General features: G+C 39.1%; 1 protein-coding gene across 13 annotated transcripts in view; it reads left to right on the top strand.

Moving 5' to 3' along the window:
• LOC122973443 (adhesion G protein-coupled receptor L3-like) overlaps nucleotides 1–20,581 on the top strand; it is a 243,642-nt gene extending 223,061 nt beyond the window's left edge. For 8 of the 13 annotated variants that reach the window (XM_044340968.1, XM_044340969.1, XM_044340972.1 and 5 more), the window contains 6 exons: nucleotides 5,642–5,810; nucleotides 6,078–6,203; nucleotides 9,510–9,606; nucleotides 14,601–14,726; nucleotides 16,285–16,302; nucleotides 17,469–20,581. In XM_044340968.1, coding sequence (XP_044196903.1) covers nucleotides 5,642–5,810; nucleotides 6,078–6,203; nucleotides 9,510–9,606; nucleotides 14,601–14,726; nucleotides 16,285–16,302; nucleotides 17,469–18,418 — 1,486 coding nt within the window. In that variant the 3' untranslated portion in view covers nucleotides 18,419–20,581. The remainder of the gene's footprint in view (nucleotides 1–5,641; nucleotides 5,811–6,077; nucleotides 6,204–9,509; nucleotides 9,607–14,600; nucleotides 14,727–16,284; nucleotides 16,303–17,468) is intronic. The other 5 variants (XM_044340978.1, XM_044340977.1, XM_044340975.1 and 2 more) reach the window with 2 other exon arrangements.
• Nucleotides 20,582–21,184: the final 603 nt, after the last annotated feature.

Genomic DNA, 21,184 nt, shown 5'->3' with positions numbered 1-21,184 from the left:
TCACATTCTCTGTGGTGTCTTTTTGTCCTATTTGATTTTGGTGAATAACAAAGAAAAAATGAATCAATAATATGCACTTTGCAGCAATGAAAGAACTGGAATTTGGTTATGGCTAGAGAACTGTGAAGCAGCTGCAGGAAGCCTTGACACAGCCATCTGGGTTAGCCACTGATACTTGTCTTGTAAATGATCAGTATCTAGCTTTGGGTTTTCTACTGTAAGTGTTTGTAGTGTTGCCGGATCACCCAGTGCAAACTTAAGAAAACAGTTTTACGATTGTACTCACAGTCTGACCCCAGACCATGACTGGACCAGAGCAGCAGATACACCATTGAGTAAGACATTTATTGAAAGTAAGTACTTGCAGCTGGCATAAAAATACAGCAACTTATAGAATACAATTGTGTTATTTTAACATTTATATTTACTCATTTGCTTTGCAGACTTCTTCCAAGTCTCCATTCATGTACAAAAACCCACTTCTTCTGTTCCTCTTAGATGCATTGCATAGTTTGCTCTGCAGACAAATATTGACTGCTGGAGTTCTCAGTGTCATATGATTTATAACACTGGCCTTCCATAATGTACCAAACAACTGACCCCTTGAACCTTATTCTTACTGACTTTGGAACAGTCCACAATGTTTCAGATGACCATTGGAAAATGGCATGAAGCTGCTTGGCGTTTGTCAGCGCTCATTCATCTGACACGGTTTTTAAGCCAAGACCCATTACTCAACACACAAACACTCTGAGAAAACTGACTCACGTTGTGAGTATTACTGGCTGAACGATATTGCTTAGATTTTTGTGTTTCTCTCAGTACTGTGTTAGTGTTACATTCAATACAGCCTTGACTCCTACAACTGAGTCGAACAAAATGATCTACAGTTGATCTTTAGGGACCCCTTATTGCCTTATTTTTCATATTAGAGTTGACTTATCAAGGTGAACTGGTTTGGTGATGATAGAGTAATATCACATGTTAATTAAGCCAATTCAGTGTTGTTTAATGAGGTGTGTCTTATTTTGTCTCATCTCTTTGCTATTTGGTTCCTCTTTATGGTTTGATGTCACGTTTTCTGTTCAGGTTTCATCATGCTGCCTTGTTTTAATATGAATGTTTCATGTCTCTTTCACTGTGCATCCACCCCCGCCCCCCTCCCCCCCCCCCTTTGCTTTTCTTCTTTTGATTAGCACTCGCATCCTGTCTTTTTATCTTATGCTGTATTTATCTTTAACATCTTTCTGTTTTTCATCTTCCACCCCCCCCCCCCCCCCTCTTCATTTTAGCTACCGTTATTATGATGGATGTGTCATTGTAGAGTGGCACTGGTAAGATGCAGCATTTCTCAGTAGAGGGTGTAGAATAAAATTGATATTGTGTTTGATGTGCCCCCCACCTCCCCTCCCACCCCTCTATAATGGAGACGCCGGCTGCTACTGCCCCCGTGATTCATGGATTAGGACGTGACTTTCGCACCAGTGTGGCTTTAAATACCAAATTAATGCGTCACATTGAGAATATGAAGGACTGAACATTTTTTAGAGAAAGGTGTGAATTTTATCTCGCATATCTTCCTCCCCAAACAGATAAGACACTTCAAATGAAATATGCTAACGAGGATGATGTCAAAGATAAAAACCTCCCCGCCAACATCAAAAACTTTGCACTATTGATGTCTTAAACACTTTGAGGTGATTAGCATTTTAAGCATACCTTTGGTTAAATAATTAACATCCCGTCTGGGTTGATCACAGCACTTGCTCTTTTCCGCCCAGTAACAGCCTATAAAAGGACTTTATGCAGATTTAAAACAAGTTGAATTGACCAATTGCAATCTCATACATAAATGATCTGTGACATTGCAGTGAATGGCACCTCTGCAAATTAAGTCATTTTGAAGGAAATTGGTGGTAATTTGATGCCACAGTCTGAAGTAGTTCTCTGCCTACAATTGCTCATTTTTAGAGTTTCTGCTCAACGATTAGCACAATAAAGCTTTCCTCACTTTTTTTGTACTTTGAAAGCCCCGAAGTGCTCTGCTGAAGCCCTTGGGGATGTACAGTATATGTCTATATATTGCACAGCCTGACAGATCTTAAGCACTAAAATTGCTTAGATGCTATATTTGACGTCATAGAATGTGTTTAAAATACATATATTTAATTAAAATTTGCCTTGCCAAATACTACACTTTACATAAACAACTCTGAATCTAATAATGCCAAAAAATATGAACCAAGAGGATCTGTAACTGATATTGTATCAGTAGCTTTCAGGCATGCATCAGTCCAGACAGGATGAAACTCAATTCAAATTCACCCCCTTCATTTGTAAGTGAGCTGTTATGCTTTTCAGTGACTGTTATGTGATCTCAGAAGTTTTGCCTCAAGACTCCTACAGTACCATGCAGCGCTCAAATTCATCCTCGTATTTTTTATCTGATAACTGCGGAAGATAAGCTGCGTGCTATATGAGTCGTAGCCTCTTCATATCCTGTCCTCTCTGATGCATTTCTTCTGACCTCTTGTGACTCTCTCATCCACTATCCTTTGAAACAAAACTGCAGCTAGTTAGAGGACAATATTTTGTTCTTCTTTTTTTTCTTTTGTACCCACTGCTTGTGTTTCTGTGTCCATTCCGGGGGCAATCGCCTTGATGAAGTACCTCTCCCACCAGGTCATTAAGACAGCCCTGGGAAAATTATGTTGAATGGTTGCTGTGGTGAATTCATAAATCATTAATTTTGCTGCACACCTGGCCCATTTATAACAGCTTAAACGCGAAGGTCTGCCAGCATTTATGAGGGGAGCTAGATACTTCTGTGAACAGAGATAATTATGGTTAGCACCTGTATATCACTAACAAATCCCTTCCCAAAATGTATGAACGTCTGTTTGGATGTGGATATAGTCAATGTAGCTTTAATCTCCTCTGTCAAAATTAACCATCTTCCTTCTTGGTGTATTGTTTCCCTCTTAATGTCTAAATTTGTATTCTGTACTGGTGGCCACACATTTTGGATTACACCTCTCCACCTCTTTGTTATGTGATTTGATTTATTTCTGCTTGTTTTCTTTTTGGAATGTTCACATCATATCGCTCAGCTATCAGGACTATGAACCTGAGATCAAGTAAGACAAAATTGGAAGGGCTCTTTTCCCCATAATGCCATCTTTCATTTACTCCTCCATATGAACAAATCAGGACCCAAATCCATCTCCCTGCCTCTCTGAATCATTAACATGATTTACTGCGGAGCACTCAGTCATGTTGAAGGCCGCATTAGTGTGCACACAGCACTCCTGTCTTAGATATACATAGCCGGCAGATGTGACAAGCGAGATTAGTTTTAAATGGCACCTGTATCTTCACAGTGCACTCTATAGGAATATTACTACTGTAAGTATAGTCACATTTGTCAGTTGATAGTGATATTTTCATACCATATAAATACATAAAGTTGTTAATTTCATGAATCAAGGTGCGGGCACAAAGTGCAGTCAACTGTGCATTGCACAAGCGAGGTGTGGCACAGTTTTAATATTTCCATTGGTTCATGTTAGGGGACATATTGAATGTGAGACTATCACCATTTTTTCCATGCGTAATGATGCACAGTTTTCTTGGAATTTCATTAAACCATAGAATAACCACATTTGTTGTGATAGATGATATTGGACCTCATGCAAGAACATTCTTACTTTTTTCTGAGGCTTGCATATATACTGACTATAAGTTAGTCAGTAGTAGTAAACACTCTTACCTGCATAAAGCTGTAGTAAAATGCTTGTTTGAACACCTTTTGTTCATGAGGAGTTACGTGTGTTCATAAAATGTGATCATTGGCATAATCAACGGCCCTAAAGTGCCAGCTTCATTCACAAAAACAAAAATTCACAAAGAGTAAAAAGAAGAAGTTCAAACCATGGAGCTACAAGTCCTGCTGTCAGATGAGCATAATATAGAAAAAAATACCAAATTTAGCAGTCAGTAGTAGAGGACCCAAAACAATTAGGAAATATTACGAGCTGCCAACACAGAGTCATCAAAGCAGCACTGCGCTGTGACAGAAATGGAGAGGAAATGGTTTGGCATGAAGTTAGATGCTAAAAAATGGCAGCAGAGTGGTCTGTGATTAATATGACAGGCGGTCAAGGGAACGTGACAGTTGTGGAGATATTAGATGGGAGAATATTGTAACCTACAGAGGATGATGCTGGACTGTGACTTGCATAGACCCTGAGGCAAATTCATTCAGATTAAGGCATTAAAATTCTAAAGCCAAACGTGTTATCCACTTGTGAAGAAAGGCAGACTGTCTGTTCATGACTCATAAAACAGGCCTAGACCACCACTGAATTAATAAAATTCTAAGTACAAGAAAATTGGTGAATGCTACAAATTCCCTTATATCACTCATATGTACCATTTAACAACAAATTTGTTCATACAGACGGTTCTTGCAAGAGGCCCAATTGTCGCCTGTAAAGAAAAAATAAGGTATAAGGTAAAAAGGTCTTCATTAGGTTTACTCCTATTTACAGTAACACACTATGAACTTTAACCGTAACAGTGATAAGACCAGCTATGATTCTGCTCTTCCACATAATGTTTACAGCAGCCATCTCACGCATCCTGATAATGCCTACATCTCTTTTCACCTCTGCTAATTTGCACCACATAAAGGGAGAGGCTAGAATACAGACATATAACCAACCATTAATGTGCACAAGTGCAGAGGTTTGCCGTTATTGTAGACAGTATGGTGATGTTTGCACAGTTTTTAATCAAGGTATCCTCGTTATTCTGACGTGCATAATTGTGCTTTGACAATGCGTGCCACTCAAATTAGCAGACAGAAAGCACCTACCTCCTGGCTGTAGAAGGATTTAATCAACTGAAAGGAGAGATCTTCATACATGCAGGCTGTTGTGGATGGCAGATATTAATCTTAAGCCTGGTTTGCCTACTGCAACTCACAGGGAGTCACCAAAATACCAAAAGGGTGCAGGTGGAATTAGAACCTCAGAGCGCCCAAGAAAAATGCCACTTCCCTGTGCAATGCGTTGGCATGTAGATAGAGTCCTTCATTCTTAATAGATTCTGCATTCCCATCAGCATTTATCTCAGTTGAACCTTTCAGCTTGAATAAGAATTTACAAGACACCTATCTCAACTCTCAGGCAATCGAATCCAACACGCAATATATTCATGTAAATAGTCTTCTAATGAAAATGCCATATTTGTTTCCCTCTCATTTATACAGACCTCCATTATTGTATATATGAATCTGCAGTTTAATGATCATCTAGGGTTTTTCAAATAGGCAATGGCATCACTTGAAAGAGTGCAAGGAAGGAAAGGAAAAGGTAGCCAAGAGGAGGGAAAAAACAGAAAATAAAGATTACATTTATTTGTCATCATCATTTGTCATTTCATTTGTTTTGTGACATTTCTCATTCTCATAGGCAAACCTTGATTGTACTTTTTACATTTTTAATTCACTAAAAGCAAACTTAAAATCAGCCAACCCCCATTTATCCTCACAAAATTTACACTCCTTTTCAGAAGTTTTAAACAGAATATACATCATGAGTTTGTCAAATGGTTTGTAAGATATTTCTTTATATTGCAGATCATGGGTGATTGGGGCCATTGCCTTGCTTTGTCTGCTGGGCCTGACCTGGGCCTTTGGCTTGATGTATGTCAACGAGAGCACCGTGGTCATGGCCTACCTGTTCACCATCTTCAACTCCCTGCAGGGAATGTTCATCTTCATCTTCCACTGTGTGCTACAGAAGAAGGTATGGATTCATTTGTTTGAAGATGTGCTGTGTGACTTCACACCTGGCAACAACTGTTTCAGAAAAAAAAAAAAGCTCCCAACACCTATAAATTGTATGTGACATCAGTTGACCTGCCCATCATTAAATTCATTTCATGCTTCAGCAAACATGCTGGAGAGGCATCTCCAGATACGCCAAGTGTGAAAATGCCCTAAGATTGTGACCACTGGATTTGGTCTAATTGTTTGTGTGTACAAGCTTTCACTGTGTTTTCATTGCATCCAGGTGCGTAAGGAGTATGGGAAATGCCTGCGTACTCACTGCTGCAGTGGCAAAAGTGTGGAGAGCTCCATCGGCTCTGGGAAGGGAACTGCCTCTCGCGCTCCAGGACGTTACTCTACAGGTTCACAGGTGGCAGAACACTTTTCTTCTTCACCTTTTGTTAGTTTTTGCCTTTTCTTTCTTAACCATCTTACCAATACACCACAATTTCATGTCCTTGTAGTTTTGAATGGCCACAGAATTGTATCTTAAAATACAGTATGTGCATGCTGTCCAATATTTCAGCCTGCACTGGTAGAAGGCTTGATCCAAAAAAAAAAAAGTAATCTGCGCTCCTCCTTAGAGAACAAATGAGAAAAATATTCAAAGGTGACTGTGTAGGTATGCATGATAGATTTCAAAGAAAGTGCAGCATATATCCTTGATAGCAGGCAAATGTAGTGTGCATTGATCTAAACAGTTTCTAAATATATGAAGTCAGTCTGCAATTCATTTGCATTGGGAGAAGGCCTGGGCTGTACACTGATACAGTGACGCTGACTAAAGTATTGGCTCAAGCTTTGTGAGGAATTTGTTCATGCTCAGAAATGCAGAATCCACTGTCTCTGCCAAAATGTGTGTATTCTGTGGTAAGTCTCCTTGTAAAGTAAATTGTTAATGGATTCCTCCCACATTGACATGAAGTATAGGATGAATCGCCATGATACACTATAATTGAACATCATATCCATATTCCAAAGAGTGTGATTTCCTTCCAGTGTTCAATTATAAATAGTCCTTAGAGTCAAGCATGCAGTGGCAACCCACGATACAAGCTGGATTCCACATACAGATCAAAGCTTTTAATTATACACAGTGCTTTGACAAGATGGCTCTAACCTCATGCTCAGTCTCTTTATATGAGCAAGACAGGAATGGAAACACTCAGAAAAACGTGGTTGTTTACTGCTGTAACTCTCAGGCTTCTAAATGAATGTGTAATCAGCAAAGTACATTCTAACCCACCGGCTATGAATGGTTGAAGTTTTTATCTGTCCAAAAAAAAAAAAAAAACCCAAAAAAAACAAGACGAAATAGCAGTGTCATTCTCAACCCATCTGTGTCTCCGGTGCTGGGGACAACATGACGAACGGTATGTTAATGAGATCAGCTGTGTCAGTAGCTGTGTTGCTGTTAAAATGTATGAGTTGTGTGTCATCCGCTGTTGACACAGAAGTGCCTAAAACGACATATCCTTCTGAGAGCGCAGTATTGATCATAACACCTCTGCGTGGGCAGTTTCCACATCATTTATGATGTGATAATTAAGATTTTATGAATTAAAAAAAAATGTTCACAGTCTAACTGGCATCCTGCGATGGTGAATTTCTGGAAGAGATTGACTAAGCTACATTGGCAGTTGCTCCAAATTTAGTTAATGTTGATGGCTGTGGCAATGACTTAATTAAGCTGAAATCTGTCTGAGGTGTTTAAGAAAAACAAAGTCTTGAAAGCAATGCTTTTATTCATGGCTTTACTATTTTGGATGCCCTGTCATGATTATCTTTGGCCTTGCTATTATTTTGCACATGGAAAATTGCTGGTATGACAGTCGAAAGAGATATTTGAGTGCAGTGTCAGGTGTCGGATTCATCCTCCTTTACAAGTGACAAGTGAATCATATTTTGAAAGGATTATTCTAGTTCTTGCACCTAGGGTCTTATTTTTGAGTTTTTGCAATTGTTTCTATGATTACGCTAATATTGCACTCACCAAAGTAATAACTGAGATCTGGGAATGCACAACATCACTAAAACACAGTCCTACGGGGCAAGAATCACAAGCAGTCAGAAGATAATACATGTTGCAAACAAGCCAGTAGTTTAACCAGATTATCTAAATTTCTGTATTTGAAGTTAAAACTGAAAATGAGCGCACCCAAAATGTTGGCAGTTCACCCTCATTGCACCTGAAAACAACCATACAGTTCAATCAGGAAATACAGCACAAAGTGAACAAGAATGCCAAAACTTTATTTAAAGAAAAAGTTCACAATTTTGGGAAATATACTGAACTTATTCACTTAATGGCAGTTAGATGAGATGATTGCTCTCTCTCATGTCTGTCCATTAAATATAAGGCAATAGCCAGCAGCTAGTTAGCCTAGCTACATGTAGCCCTGCTCTGTCCAACAGTAACACATGAGGAGATTGATGCCATGAAGCTACAGCCAGCATGTGGTTAGCTTAGGTTAGTACAGAGACCAGAAACAGAGACAAACAGCCAGCCCTGCTCTGTCCAACGGTAGAAAATCCACCTACTAGCACGTCTAAAGTTCACTAATTAACATGTTATATCTCATTTGTTTAATACATACAAAAGCTGAGATATCTGTGTTATGGTTGATTATGTAGGTTATGACTATTTCTTGGCTGGGAGCAGTAACTTCCTGGAGGCTCTGCTGGTTGCCTGGCAACTGCTCGGAACCAAGAAATAGTCATGCACATTATCTCCCCTGGAAAACTGTGAATTTGTAGCTTTTACACTTTAGGTATCGTATGGATTACAGAAACATGATAGGTGCTGGTAGGCTTTTTCTGTTACTGTTGAACAGATCTAGGCTAACTGTTTCCAGTCTCTACCATTTGCTGGCTTTAGCTTCATATTTTAATAAATATTCCTCAACCAAGATGATCACTGGATGATAGGACAGCCAACAAACACATCCCAGTGACATCTTTTGTCACTGGGATGTCAGAAGTTTTGGGAGTTTTTGGGTAATAAGTTTACCATGTGAACTTGGTGAGTACAATGTTATTATTAAAAATAGGAATAATGACCGAAACTACAAAAATAAGATACAGGTCGTAATAAACTGTAATTATCTTTTAAGTTGATTATTCCATCACAAAACATTTATGTTATTTTCAACATCACCAACCCTCTTCCATATTCATCTGAATTCCACTGCCAAGCCCCTCTGGCACAAGATAGAAAGTAGTCGGCTCTGTGGATGGATATCCAGACCCTTAGCTTGTGCAACAGCCCGTGGGACTCTATCATAATTAACCAGGATGAACTCTCTTGGATTGAGCCTTTGCAACCCGAGACACTGATTCGGAGAGCTTGACTGATGACTTTATTATTGGCTTCACCTATCCCAGTACTGATGCTCATCTTTAATTGGAGGTTACTTATCCCCGTCGCTGAGATGTTTCGTGGTTTAAACACAAGTATCAAGCTGACAGCCTCTTTTTTGCCTGATAATTGTGTAGAAAATTAAGTGAGTGATTGTGGGTAAAAAGTTGTAATGAAACATAACAAATAATACTGTTTGTGTCTGGGTGATGTTCATTTAATTTAACTTTTCTCTCATCTTTAACTTTTTATCTGTATCGCTGACAGTGTGCAGAGTGAATATACTGACGTGTTTTGACATGTCGTTTGTCTCCGCAGAGCCGTATCCGTCGGATGTGGAATGACACAGTCAGAAAACAGTCTGAGTCCTCTTTTATGACCGGCGACATCAACAGCTCTGCGTCACTCAACAGAGGTACTTGGTCCCACAGCAAATGTTTTCTTGAATGACTCCTCAATACACTGGCCTTCATCTAAGATTTCAGGACTAACAGGCATTTTTTCACAAAAGCTTCACTATTTTTCTTGAATGGTAGTTATAATCATTTTCCACTCAATGTGACACAGGGGCTCTGGTGTATCAAAAGACTTTTTTTTTTCCAAGTAAAGCTTTCAACCACAAACCTCAAGGCAAGTCAAGGCAAATAAGTAATTTCACAATAGTTTGCTTCCAAATAATTAAAATCCCGAGTAAAAGACACATTTCTCCACTCAGCTGTTAATTTTCACCAAATATTGAAGCAAATTCTTAAAGTCCGTGTAAAGGAAATTGTTAAGTTCAGAGGTTCAGAGGCTGTTTAGTTGGTTTCAACTCCTTCAGCGGACTCGCCCCCAGTGTTTCAGAGCTCAGAATTTTTCCATGATTTTGAAACCTAATTTTAAATACTTGGAGATTTTTTTAATCAGTCAAATTTGGCTGGGTGTTTAATGACAATTTTTTCTGTGGTGTGAAAACACATATTTATCATTGCTTAACACGGACTTTAAACATTAGAAATGAAATGCACCAAAACTGCTGTCAGTAGCCACGTAGCACACAAATAGCTGGGCGAGTTTGTGTAAACATTTTTGCCTGGATAAAAGAGGATGTGATTGTGAATACAAGGCAGAGATTGAAAGGATGACAGCCTTTTTTGGTCTCATACTGCGACAGAAAATTGTTTATTATATCTGTTATTTTGTACCACCGACAAATCTTTTCTAGCGTCTAGCCATTAAAAAGAGTATTCATTGAAAAAGGCTTTTGAAGACATTAATCAAACCTTAATGAAAAAAACGCAATCATAGACTAAATGAAATTGTACAAAACAAAATGGAGGTTTTTAATGTCAATTATAGTCGTGCATACATATTTAATAGTGGCTGAAAAACAATTTCTTCATTTTTTTCCCCCCAAAACATTACCATGCCTTGCCATCTTACTGCAACAGCCCTGAAAGTGAAACTAGGCTGATACTCTCAGAAAAAATGCTGAATAACAACCTAAAAATCAATCCAGTGGAATTCCCTCTCAGAATCACGTTAATAAAAAGTATTTTACCATGATGCCTTTGACAGCAGCACACTCAATAGATTTAACTTCAGAGTCTCTCAGGTTACACGGAAAGTAGACACCAGACTACATCTGACATCAAGTAGCAAATACTGTCCTTGCTGGCATCCTTCCCTAACACTCTCCCTCCTCAACCATCGCATCTCTTGATGGAGGGCTTGAGTTCCACACTGCTCACGCTCTAACTTCGCTCTGGGCGCCTGCTTGCGTAGACACTAATGCAGAGTTACAATGATGGATTAATGTTCGACACAGGGAGGAAGTGTCAAGATCTCAATAATTAGGTACTCAGCTTAGTGCCATCAACAGACACATCTTTTATCCATTGTGGAGAGGCTGACTTGGGGCGGGAGGTAGAGCAGTAGGTCCGGAGTTGAGGAAAAGCCTACACGGATCTTCCATAAAGATAAAAGGCGGAGATAGAAATTATTAACGCAATTTTATACACCTGGCTTCTTACCAAGCTGGATCTGGTAAAGACAGCACTCACAAGAACTCAAGAGTGCGCCGGGAAGTGCATTCTGCCATCACAAGTATCATAAGGAACAGATGCAAATAGAACTGCACTTATCCGTGGCTGCTGCCGTGTTGTTATTAAGGAATTATGCGTTGAGGAGGGAATATTTCTTGCTGATTTGTCCTTTTCATTCTCAGCACCCGGCTTCTCCCCGTCTCCCCGCACGTGAGAGCGAGCTTGCAGCTGACACTCTCGCTGTGCTCTCCTCGAGAGCGGAGTCGTGCAATCATCTTGATAGCGTTGCATGTTCAATTTATCCCAGCATTCAGGATTATTGCTACACAATCAGTGTGGTTTTGGAAATTGTCCAATTTATCAAATGCAGACACAATAAGTGCGGGATCTGTCATCGGGAGAATTCAAAAAGGGGCTGGTGTTTATGGGATACACTGTAATTAGGGCAATGTGCAACAGCAACAAATAATTAGTTTGTTTTTTTTTTTTCTTCCAAATCAAAACAACATTCTGATTTTCAAGCTAAATTATAATAAATACGTGCCTAATTAATTCAAAACTTAACTAAAAAATGAGAATAATACTGAAAGACAAGCCTAAATCAGCAGCACTTTAATTCTTTTCAAATGTCATTAAGGGGAGTCTGCTAAGATAGAAAAGATTTCTGCATTTACAACACTGTCAGGAAGTACAGAGGAAGTTTCTACAAGATGGGGAGGTAATATAAAAGTCTTTCTCCGTTGGTATGACAGATTCAGAGCATTAGAAAAGAACAGTACTCCTTGCCAGAGGAACTAATTGCTGTATACTTGTACCTCATATAAAAGATGTTTACCTGCTCTGGCATAGTGCATACTTGAAGCGCATGCATGTTTTGCCCTCATAAGCCTCGAATCTGGTTTTATTTAAAAATAATACCATATCATGTTGTCGTGGGGGGAAAAAAAATCTTGTAAACAGGAAATGAATGCAAGTCACAAATATTTTCAGCATACTTGATATCCTGCATAATGTATTCAAATACTTGAAAATAAATTATTTTTATCTCCAGCAAAGAAAAACAAACATCAGGGAATGCGCACCATTCATGTTTAAGATTGCAGCCTTCAAATCTGCTGCTAATCACAGAGCTCAGACTGGGGAGGTTACTTTGGTGTAGTAGTATGTGGTTGAGAACGTGATGAGTCATTCGGGTAAGATCCTGGCAGCGAGTTATCTGAGGACATGTATCGCATAAACAGAAAATGAGCATCTATTCTGTTCCGCGCGAAGGAGGCGCCACTTAAACAAAGTAATGACCATCTAGACTAAAGAGAGGACATATCACTTCATTCAGAGGTTATTTCTGCAGCAGCACATCAGAAAATCAGACAAAATGGGAACTTTGCTCTTTGGAGAAAAGGTAATATCATCCCACTTTAGCTCATAAAATTACCAATGCCATAAGCAATAATAATAGTGCAGCATTTGACCCCTCACTAAGCTCTGCCCTTCTTGCTATGCCTATCAAACTTCCGTCTGGCATGGTGTTTACAATGATAACGTAGCAGATTTTCAACTCAAAATGAATTTTTGAAACAAGTGGTCCTTGGTTTTAGACAGAGGTAATAAAAGCAGGCTTCTCCAAGGACTGATTTTGCTTGCGGGCTAATTAAGCTAACATTTTCACAAATTGGTTGAAAAGTATGATAGGGAAAATGTAATAATGAGACAGTTATTTTGTGTTTTCACTTCAGCATCAACTTCAAACAACACTATCTGGTTATTTTGGGTGGGGTTGCTGGGATGTAAACTTTCCCAAAACCACTAAAGAGCACGATGACAGACACTAACATTACCCCAAACTGACAGCATCCAGATCTGGCTTCCATACAGTGCAGAAATACTTGTGAACGAGGCTTATATTGAACGTAACATGTAACCCCACAAGCTAATTTAGTTAGTTTATGATATGCTCTTTGGCCATGGGAGTAATGCTTAGTTACTGCAGGTTGTAAGCTAGTTAACCAGACATGCTAACAATTGCATCTTAGAGCAGACAAACACACACACTGTTAAAGGATGGGTTCCCATTTTTTCAAGTTTGTCTTAAAACAACAGTCAGGAGCCCAACTGAACATTGAAATAAGTTACTCTTACTGTAATCATTCCTCCTGTTCATACTGGCCATCAGAAGATCCCTTCATAATGCACTTACAATGTAAGTGATGGGGGGCAAAATCCACAGGCCTCCTTCTGTGCAAAAATGTATTTAAAAGTTTATCTGAAGCTAATATGAAGCTTCAGCCGTCCAAATTAGTCAAATCAAGTAGATATCTTTCAACATTACAGTCTTTTTAGTGCCAGAGTCCCTCTTTTTGTTACTAAACTTCCACCGCAGCTCAACAGGGAAACACAAAGATGGAATTTGATGCCAAAAAGACTGTAAATGTGTCAGATATCCACTTGATACGACTAACTCAGACTGCTGAAGCGTCATATAAACTTCAGATAAACTTTTAAATGCATTTTTGCACAAAATGACTGTGTGGACACACTGTGGTTTTTGGCCCTCATCACCTACATTGAAAGCATATTTGAAGTGGATCTTTGAATAGCCAGTATGAACAGGAGGAATGATTACAGCGAGCAAAACCTTTTTCAGTGTTCACATGGGCACCTGACTGTTGTTTTAAGACACACTCGAAAAATTGTGAATCCTTTTAATCCATCCTCCACAAAGATCTTATTCGTGTGTTTTTGGTTTTTGAAAGGTTAGAAAACACCCTTCAAGTGCCAAGTATCTCCCCATGCAAACCACTTCAACATGCAAAGAAATCTAAAAAGCTTGACAGGCCTCCCTTGCTTAGTTACAGTTGCTAAGTTATGATAGTAATAGCTGTTTGAAGGGGAGCAAATGTTCGATTACAAGAATTTGGAGCCTCAAAGACCAACGGTTTCCTGAGTTATAACTGTATTCTGTTCTGTTTGAGTCTAGAAATGTTACACTCTGTGTTGTGTTGGCCTTGTCAGTGCTTCTTTGTAATTTATGTCTGTTAACGCGTGTTTGCTGCCTGAATGTGGAGCACAAAAAACGGGTTCAACACTAATGGCCAGCATTAAACTATACAATTAACACACTTTCCATCGGTCCCATTAGCCATGTCAGTTCAGCTCTGCCACTTTCATGTAGCAAAACCCCCTCATATTAATGATCATGTGATCATTTGAATGTTAATGGCTGTCATTGCTCAGCTGCATCTGCCCAACTGATATGTATGTTCTTTCTCTTTCTCTCTGTCTATATCTCAATTTATCCACCCACCTATACCTTTTCTGTCTCTCTGCTCTTGTTCTCCTCTGTTTTTTCTGTCTCACTCTCTCTGTCTCTTTCTGGCTGCTCCAGGGGCTATGGCTAACCATCTTATCCCTAATGCACTCCTACGTCCTCATGGCACTAACAATCCCTATAATACATTGCTTGGGGAATCGGCAGTCTATAACAACCCTCTGGGCATGTACAACACACAAGGTGTGCTAGCTTCTTTTCATTCTTTAACATTGTGGCTAGGGCAGTGTTTTTTCATGTCTGGTCCTGGACAACCTCTGAGGTTGCACATCTTTTTTCCTGCTCAGGAACTGAAAGCAACTTTAAAGTCATGGACTTATGCTAAGCTGAAATGCCAGTGTAAACCCTTGAGGGTTTTTACAGGACTTTAATTAAAAAACACTGCTCTAGATGTTGTGTGTTAGCATCGAAAAAAACTAAAGCTTTATCACAAATGTGTTGCTATTGGCTTTTTACTTGGGGTTGTATTTCGGCTTCTGCACAGGGCATTACATTTGGTTTCATACAAACACAAGAGTCACTCTCACTCATACCCTACCTTGGCTGACATGGAAATTGTGAAAATGAGGAAATCCTCCAAAATCAGGAATCTTGCCCATAAGGAGCCGGATACATCACCAGTCATTAATTTTAAATGTGCTCTAATGTTGTAAGTAAAGCTTGTGTGCCATGTCTTCTGTCTCTCTGTTTTTAGTTTAAGTATTTCTTTTATTTTAATGCTGCTGTTGGATTGTCAAACATTGTTCTGCAATAATCTTCACTGAATCTAATGTCAAAATCACAAATGCAAATCATTTATATTGCGTGAAAAAGAATACTCTGAAGAGCGAGATGAAGATTGCCTTTAATTTGATTCTCTCAGTGTTATTGTAAATCCTGATTTTAAGGCATAAATAGTTCAGTTTAAAACCCTCTTTTCAGGATTTTTTGTAAAGTTCCATATTTTACAAACAAACTGCCTTTTAATTTTAAATGTAAGAACTGCAAGTTTCTGTATTCAAAATGTGGGTGGTGAAGTCAATGTAAATTTGATCTACATGTTATTTTGCGGTTTTTTGAGGGATGAATTTGACTGTGGCGAAGGACTTACCAATGCAAATATCTGATATTTACAGTAGTATGTAATAAGATAAATATATAATCTGAGTATTTGAAACCATCTCTGTTCAATGAGCAATCCACTTTATTCTAGGATCAGTAAGACTGCAATTTTTCTCTGTGAAAAAGCTGTTTTTATATTATTCCAACTCTCAGCAGTCAATATGAGATTGCCGTAACTTTGCGAGTCTGTAAAACTGAGAAACTTGTGTAAAACTTACAGAGAGCTTTGATCAGTGGATAATTTATGCATGCAGTACAAGTGCTGCATTCAAGCTCATGACAGAAGGCTATAATTCACTTACATCGCTATAGATGTAAAAGAAATATCTGGAAGGATAAAAATGCTAATGCAACACTAGATTTACTGCTGCGTTTGACGCTCAAGTACCTCTGCCATATTTTATGCCCTGGATCCTGCAAAGTTATAGCGAAAAATCTTTTCTTCTATATTTGTTAACAGATATGTTGTGGTTCTTTCTGTGGGTACACAGAATTTACATGGTGACATAAAACAATTGCATTCCAGAAACATTATCTTGATGCGTCATCAGCATACTGTATGTGCACATTTCTATTTTACCTGTCACTGTTATGCTTATTGTGTTTTCTTCTTTCCTTTCCCTCATGCTGTCCCTAAAAGAGCCCTACAGAGAGACAAGTATGGGAGTCAAACTAAACATTGCTTATCAAATGTAATTGACTTTGGCTTTACTTTCTTTTCACTCGGTGCTGACAAAGGGGTAATGAAAAAAAATGTCATTCCCTTTGGAAGTAATATTACAAAGGCCCTCACCATTTCAAATAGACCTGTAAAATTCAGTTTAGCTAACTGATTATCACTGCTCACTTTAGTTTGCACTACTAGATGTGAAAAAAGACAAGGCGGGCAAATATCCATTGGCCCGTTTGATATCACACTCTGAATAAACTAATCCAATTACAGTCAACATTCAGACTTACCTCAACATTTCATAAGGCACGTCAATATAAATTGATCTGTATTCTTCGCAGTGAATATTGAACAGCAGTGCCTTTGTTCATGTACACATTTTTTTTTAACCATTCACTTTGATCGAGCCAATACACTTTCTTGAAGGTCTCAGAAATGCATCTTGTCAAATTTTCAAGAGGTCAGACTACAGTCTTGACACTTTTAACAAGCTGGATGGCCTTGTCTGAGGTCGTTTGAATTATCGTCAAAAAATTGCTTTGATGTTCATAAAATATGAAATCTACATGTTCATGCAACAGAGAGAACAGAAAGTTTCCATCCTTCCAGTGTGGTTTGATTCTGAAATATGTGTACATATTTGGAGGGATGGCTAGTTATGCTCACACGGATGTAGCAGACATCAGTAAATATTTTCTTCTTGTTATATTTCAATGCTCATATGGGACAATATGGCTGGGGTCCAAATGTATAGCTGGTTTGTGTTTTACTTTAAATGTTATGCATGGCTGTGATTTTTTGCTTTTGTTTGCTTGAACTTAGTGTATAAGCTTTATGTTTTTGTGCTGTGCTTGAGCTTTGTGTTGTTGTGTGTGTCGCACATATATCAGTGTTTTCATCACTGCCATATGAATCAGTTGAATTTAATATAAAAATTAAATTAGGCCTTGAAAATACTTTTTGGTAACAAGGTAAGTTTGTATGATGTCTGTATTTACTGTATCTAGGCTTTTAATGGAAATACTGTGCTTTATGTCTTACATAATCCTAATAATGTGTGGGTGTAATTTGTGTAGCTGTGGCAATAGCATCAGATTTCACCCTTCTCATGCGCCAAATCTACCCCCCAACCCAACCCATGTTTGTCATTCCAGAGGGAATCCTGAACAATGCCCGGGATACAAGTGTCATGGATACTCTACCACTGAATGGTAACCATGGCAACAGCTACAGCATCGCTAGCGCAGAGTACATGAGTGACTGTGTTCAGATCATTGACCGGGGCTATAACCACAAGGAGACTACCCTGGAAAAGAAGATCCTGAAAGAGCTCACCTCCAATTATATCCCTTCCTACCTCAACAATTCCCACGAGCGCTCAACCGAGCAAAACCGGAACCTAATGAATAAGCTGGTCAATAATGTTAGCAACGGCGGCAAGGACAGTGGCTACGGGATGGGCTTGGGAGTGGGGATGGGCATGAATGTCGCGCTGAGCCTAGATGACCACACCACCTTTGGTCCGCACCATGACGAAGGCCTGGGCCTGGAGTTAATCCGCGAGGAGTCTAATGCCCCTCTGTTGCCTCAAAGACCGCCCCCGTCCCTGCAGGCGGTGGACAACCTTCATAATCACCTCCACCAGTCAGTGCCGCCACCCCTCCCACTGCCCCACCACCCCTTCTCATCCGCCACCACTTCCTCCTCGTCTCGAAGGAGGATCCCCCAGGAGAACAGCGAAAGTTTCTTTCCCTTACTTACCAACGAGCACACCGAGGATGAGGGCTCGTCACCCACCCACAATCACCAGAGAGACTCTCTCTACACCAGCATGCCCATGCTGCCCGGCCTGCCCGACGTGTCTGCAGAATCTGCTGACGGCTCCAAGGACGCCGGGGATGCCAAGAGCCCAGAGGCCAGTTCGGATGATGTTTACTATAAGAGCATGCCCAACCTGGGTTCACGTAATCACCTTCATCAGCTGCACTCCTACTACCAGCTAGGGCGAGGCAGCAGCGATGGTTTCATCGTGCCCCCCAACAAAGAGGATCTATCACCCGAGGAAGCCCACCAGGAGCCCTCGCACCTGGTCACCAGCCTATAGGCCCACAAAAAAAACCCCACCAGTGTCCCTCCTATCACCGTAGTCCTCTTCTCTTTCCTGTGTCCCCCTTGTTCCATCAGTCGTTGGCAGTGGTAGCCTTTCTTTTTATTCTGTGTCCCGAAGACTGAGGCGGAGCAAGTGACTGTACTCTCGCTGTTACTGACCACGAACAGGATAATAATTGCTACGAATGGGGGCGAATATGTGACTATATTTGGTTAGACAATGCGGGAATCTGTTGATGTTGTGTCCCCCCCCCACCCCCACCCCCCTCCAACCCTGTGTGGTTTGGCGTGTTTTGTCTCAGTGTGAAAAGAGACAATTGCTCACACAGGATTTTTAGGTCTCAGAGATATAGTGTGACAGTCAAAAGGAACTGCATAGCCCCAAACTATACAAGTCTAAACTGTAGACTTCACCAGAATAAATGGGGAATTTAAAAAAAAGGACTATTTTATTATACTTCTGTATCCATATTGACTTTTTGAAAGATTTTCTTCCTCTTTGGTGAGTTGCAGCACATTTTGTTTGCTGAAGTGTCCCTTCAATGAAAAAAAAAAGACAAAAAAAAAAGAAAACACATTTTGAACAATTACCATGAAGGAATTATTGATCGTATGCTTTCAAGCATAGCTGTTCTTTTTTTCTTTCATTTTACTGTAATAACAGTTGTTAAAAGAGGGAGAAAAAAACTAATAAGAGAATTATGAAATATTTCTATGTAATTGTACAGATAACTAGCATTGCACATAATAGTATGCTTTTTTTGTTCCAGGCAAACCCTTTGTCTCTGTAAATGTAGTGGTTAGGAGCAATTTTGTTCTGTTGTGCTGGCCTCTCTGGGTTTCTGGTACCAGTCCGTTTTTTGTTTTCCTCTTTTATCACTTTCCAAGAAATGACCATCGAAATAGAAACAAAATAACACAAAAAATATCACAACAAAACACTTAGCGTACAGGCATTTTTGTGCAACGTATTCACCTTTGCTTTCAGGTCTATTATCTGTTTCCGTTTCTTTTCTTTTCCCTTTTTTTTAACTGTGTAGATAGCAGAGCTCTGATTCAGTGATCATCAATGAGACCGAATCAGTCCAAGTTAATCATGAGGTGTCCCTCAGAAAGGTTCATAGTGCATTGTGCAACTCTTACCGGCATTCAGAAAACACTTGTGCTTCTCAGAAAGAGAACCAGTTAAACTTTGATGAGCACTATAGGCACTTGTACAAAAAAGAAAGATGGCTGTTTTACTTATTAAAGAAAGAGCTTTTGGAGTGAGAAAAACTGGAAGTGTTTTTCTTTTTCTTCCTCAAGGAGAAAATATATTTATTTATTTGTTTAAATAAACAGTAATAAAATGGAGGATGGAAGTAAGTTTAGTGGCACAGATACATTTTTTTATTATTGGCTATGATTATGGCTTCTTATTTATTCCTTTTTGTATTGGTTTCCTAGTTGAATGACCTCATAACTAATATTTGTTGTAACAGTGAAACTTGTTTGCCAACAAATAAATTACTGATTAAGATTTATCACTTAGCTTACACAAAAGTTCTGGTGTTTTGTCTGGGTCTTGGGAACTCTTTTATATGGACAACGGCAAAGGACCTCTAAATGATGGAACGATCTTTTTTTTTTTTTTTTTAAATTATCAGTTAATCCCTCATTAGCCCTCTGTCCATTTTAGTGCCAAATAAATTTTGGCCCAGCAACAGTGGATGTGCTCTGTATGCTCTGGTCTGCTTTACAATAGAAGCAGTGATTTCATAAGATGTAATAAATATTTCAATATCATTGCTGGTGTAACCAATGAATTCCTTGCAGATACTGTATGTTTAACATGAGTTTGATGAGCTGTGCAGGAATGATGAAAGAATCTCGACCGTTCATCCCGGCAGGGGCCAAGAGGAGAGATAAGTATGCTCTGTCCTACAAGCTAACTGTTCAGAAAAGTGAAACTTGTCAAAAGCTGAATGGTAATTTTCAATCATTTCAATTTTAAAAAGTATATAAAAATATGCACATGTAAGTAGTACATATTAATTACCTTAGCAACACTTGTGTATCAATGTTCACTTCTTCAGTCCACATTGTAACTATTTCTATTGACGCAAACCAAAGAAGCAGTGTATTTTAAAGAATTATTAACCAATAGGGGCCAGAACAACTCCAAAAAAATCCCAAATAAACTATAATTTTTTAGAGCTGTATGAACAAACATGTCCACTTACCACTACAGCTGACAGCTACAAGAGGTGATCTTTTTTCATTATGCAAAGTCACTTGATTCAATGTTAATATCAAGAATATTGCTTAATGCAGGTTTTTAATATACTCGTACTTATGTTTATTGGAGGGAAATATTCACAAATTAGAAGCTGGTTTGATTTTGAACATTGCATAGTGAAAATGAAACAAATGAACATTCCTAAACCCATTATTTCAACCCTACACAGATAAAGAAGTATATTAAAAATGGGAATTAATGCATGTGGTTCATTTAATTTTTCCACAGGGCTGATAAACCCATTGTAATACTGTGTGATAAGCAGTCACAATCTCTCTGAAATCATGTTCTACTCATACACTGCCTATTTTAAGTGTATCCTGCATGTAAACTATTGCGGGAAGAAAAGGAGAAATTCAGCCCCTTTCTACAGAGCTGGCACTGTGATTGATGGCTGAGTCATTGTGAAAAATTGCCAGAGATGTGTGGCTCCTCTTATTACAGCCTGGATCTTGCATCAAAAGATGGAGGGGGGGACCTGCA

Source organism: Thunnus albacares, chromosome 22, assembly GCF_914725855.1.
Source record: "Thunnus albacares chromosome 22, fThuAlb1.1, whole genome shotgun sequence".
In the NCBI taxonomy this organism is placed as follows: domain Eukaryota; kingdom Metazoa; phylum Chordata; class Actinopteri; order Scombriformes; family Scombridae; genus Thunnus; species Thunnus albacares.
This window is presented reverse-complemented; position numbering and strand designations above follow the sequence as displayed.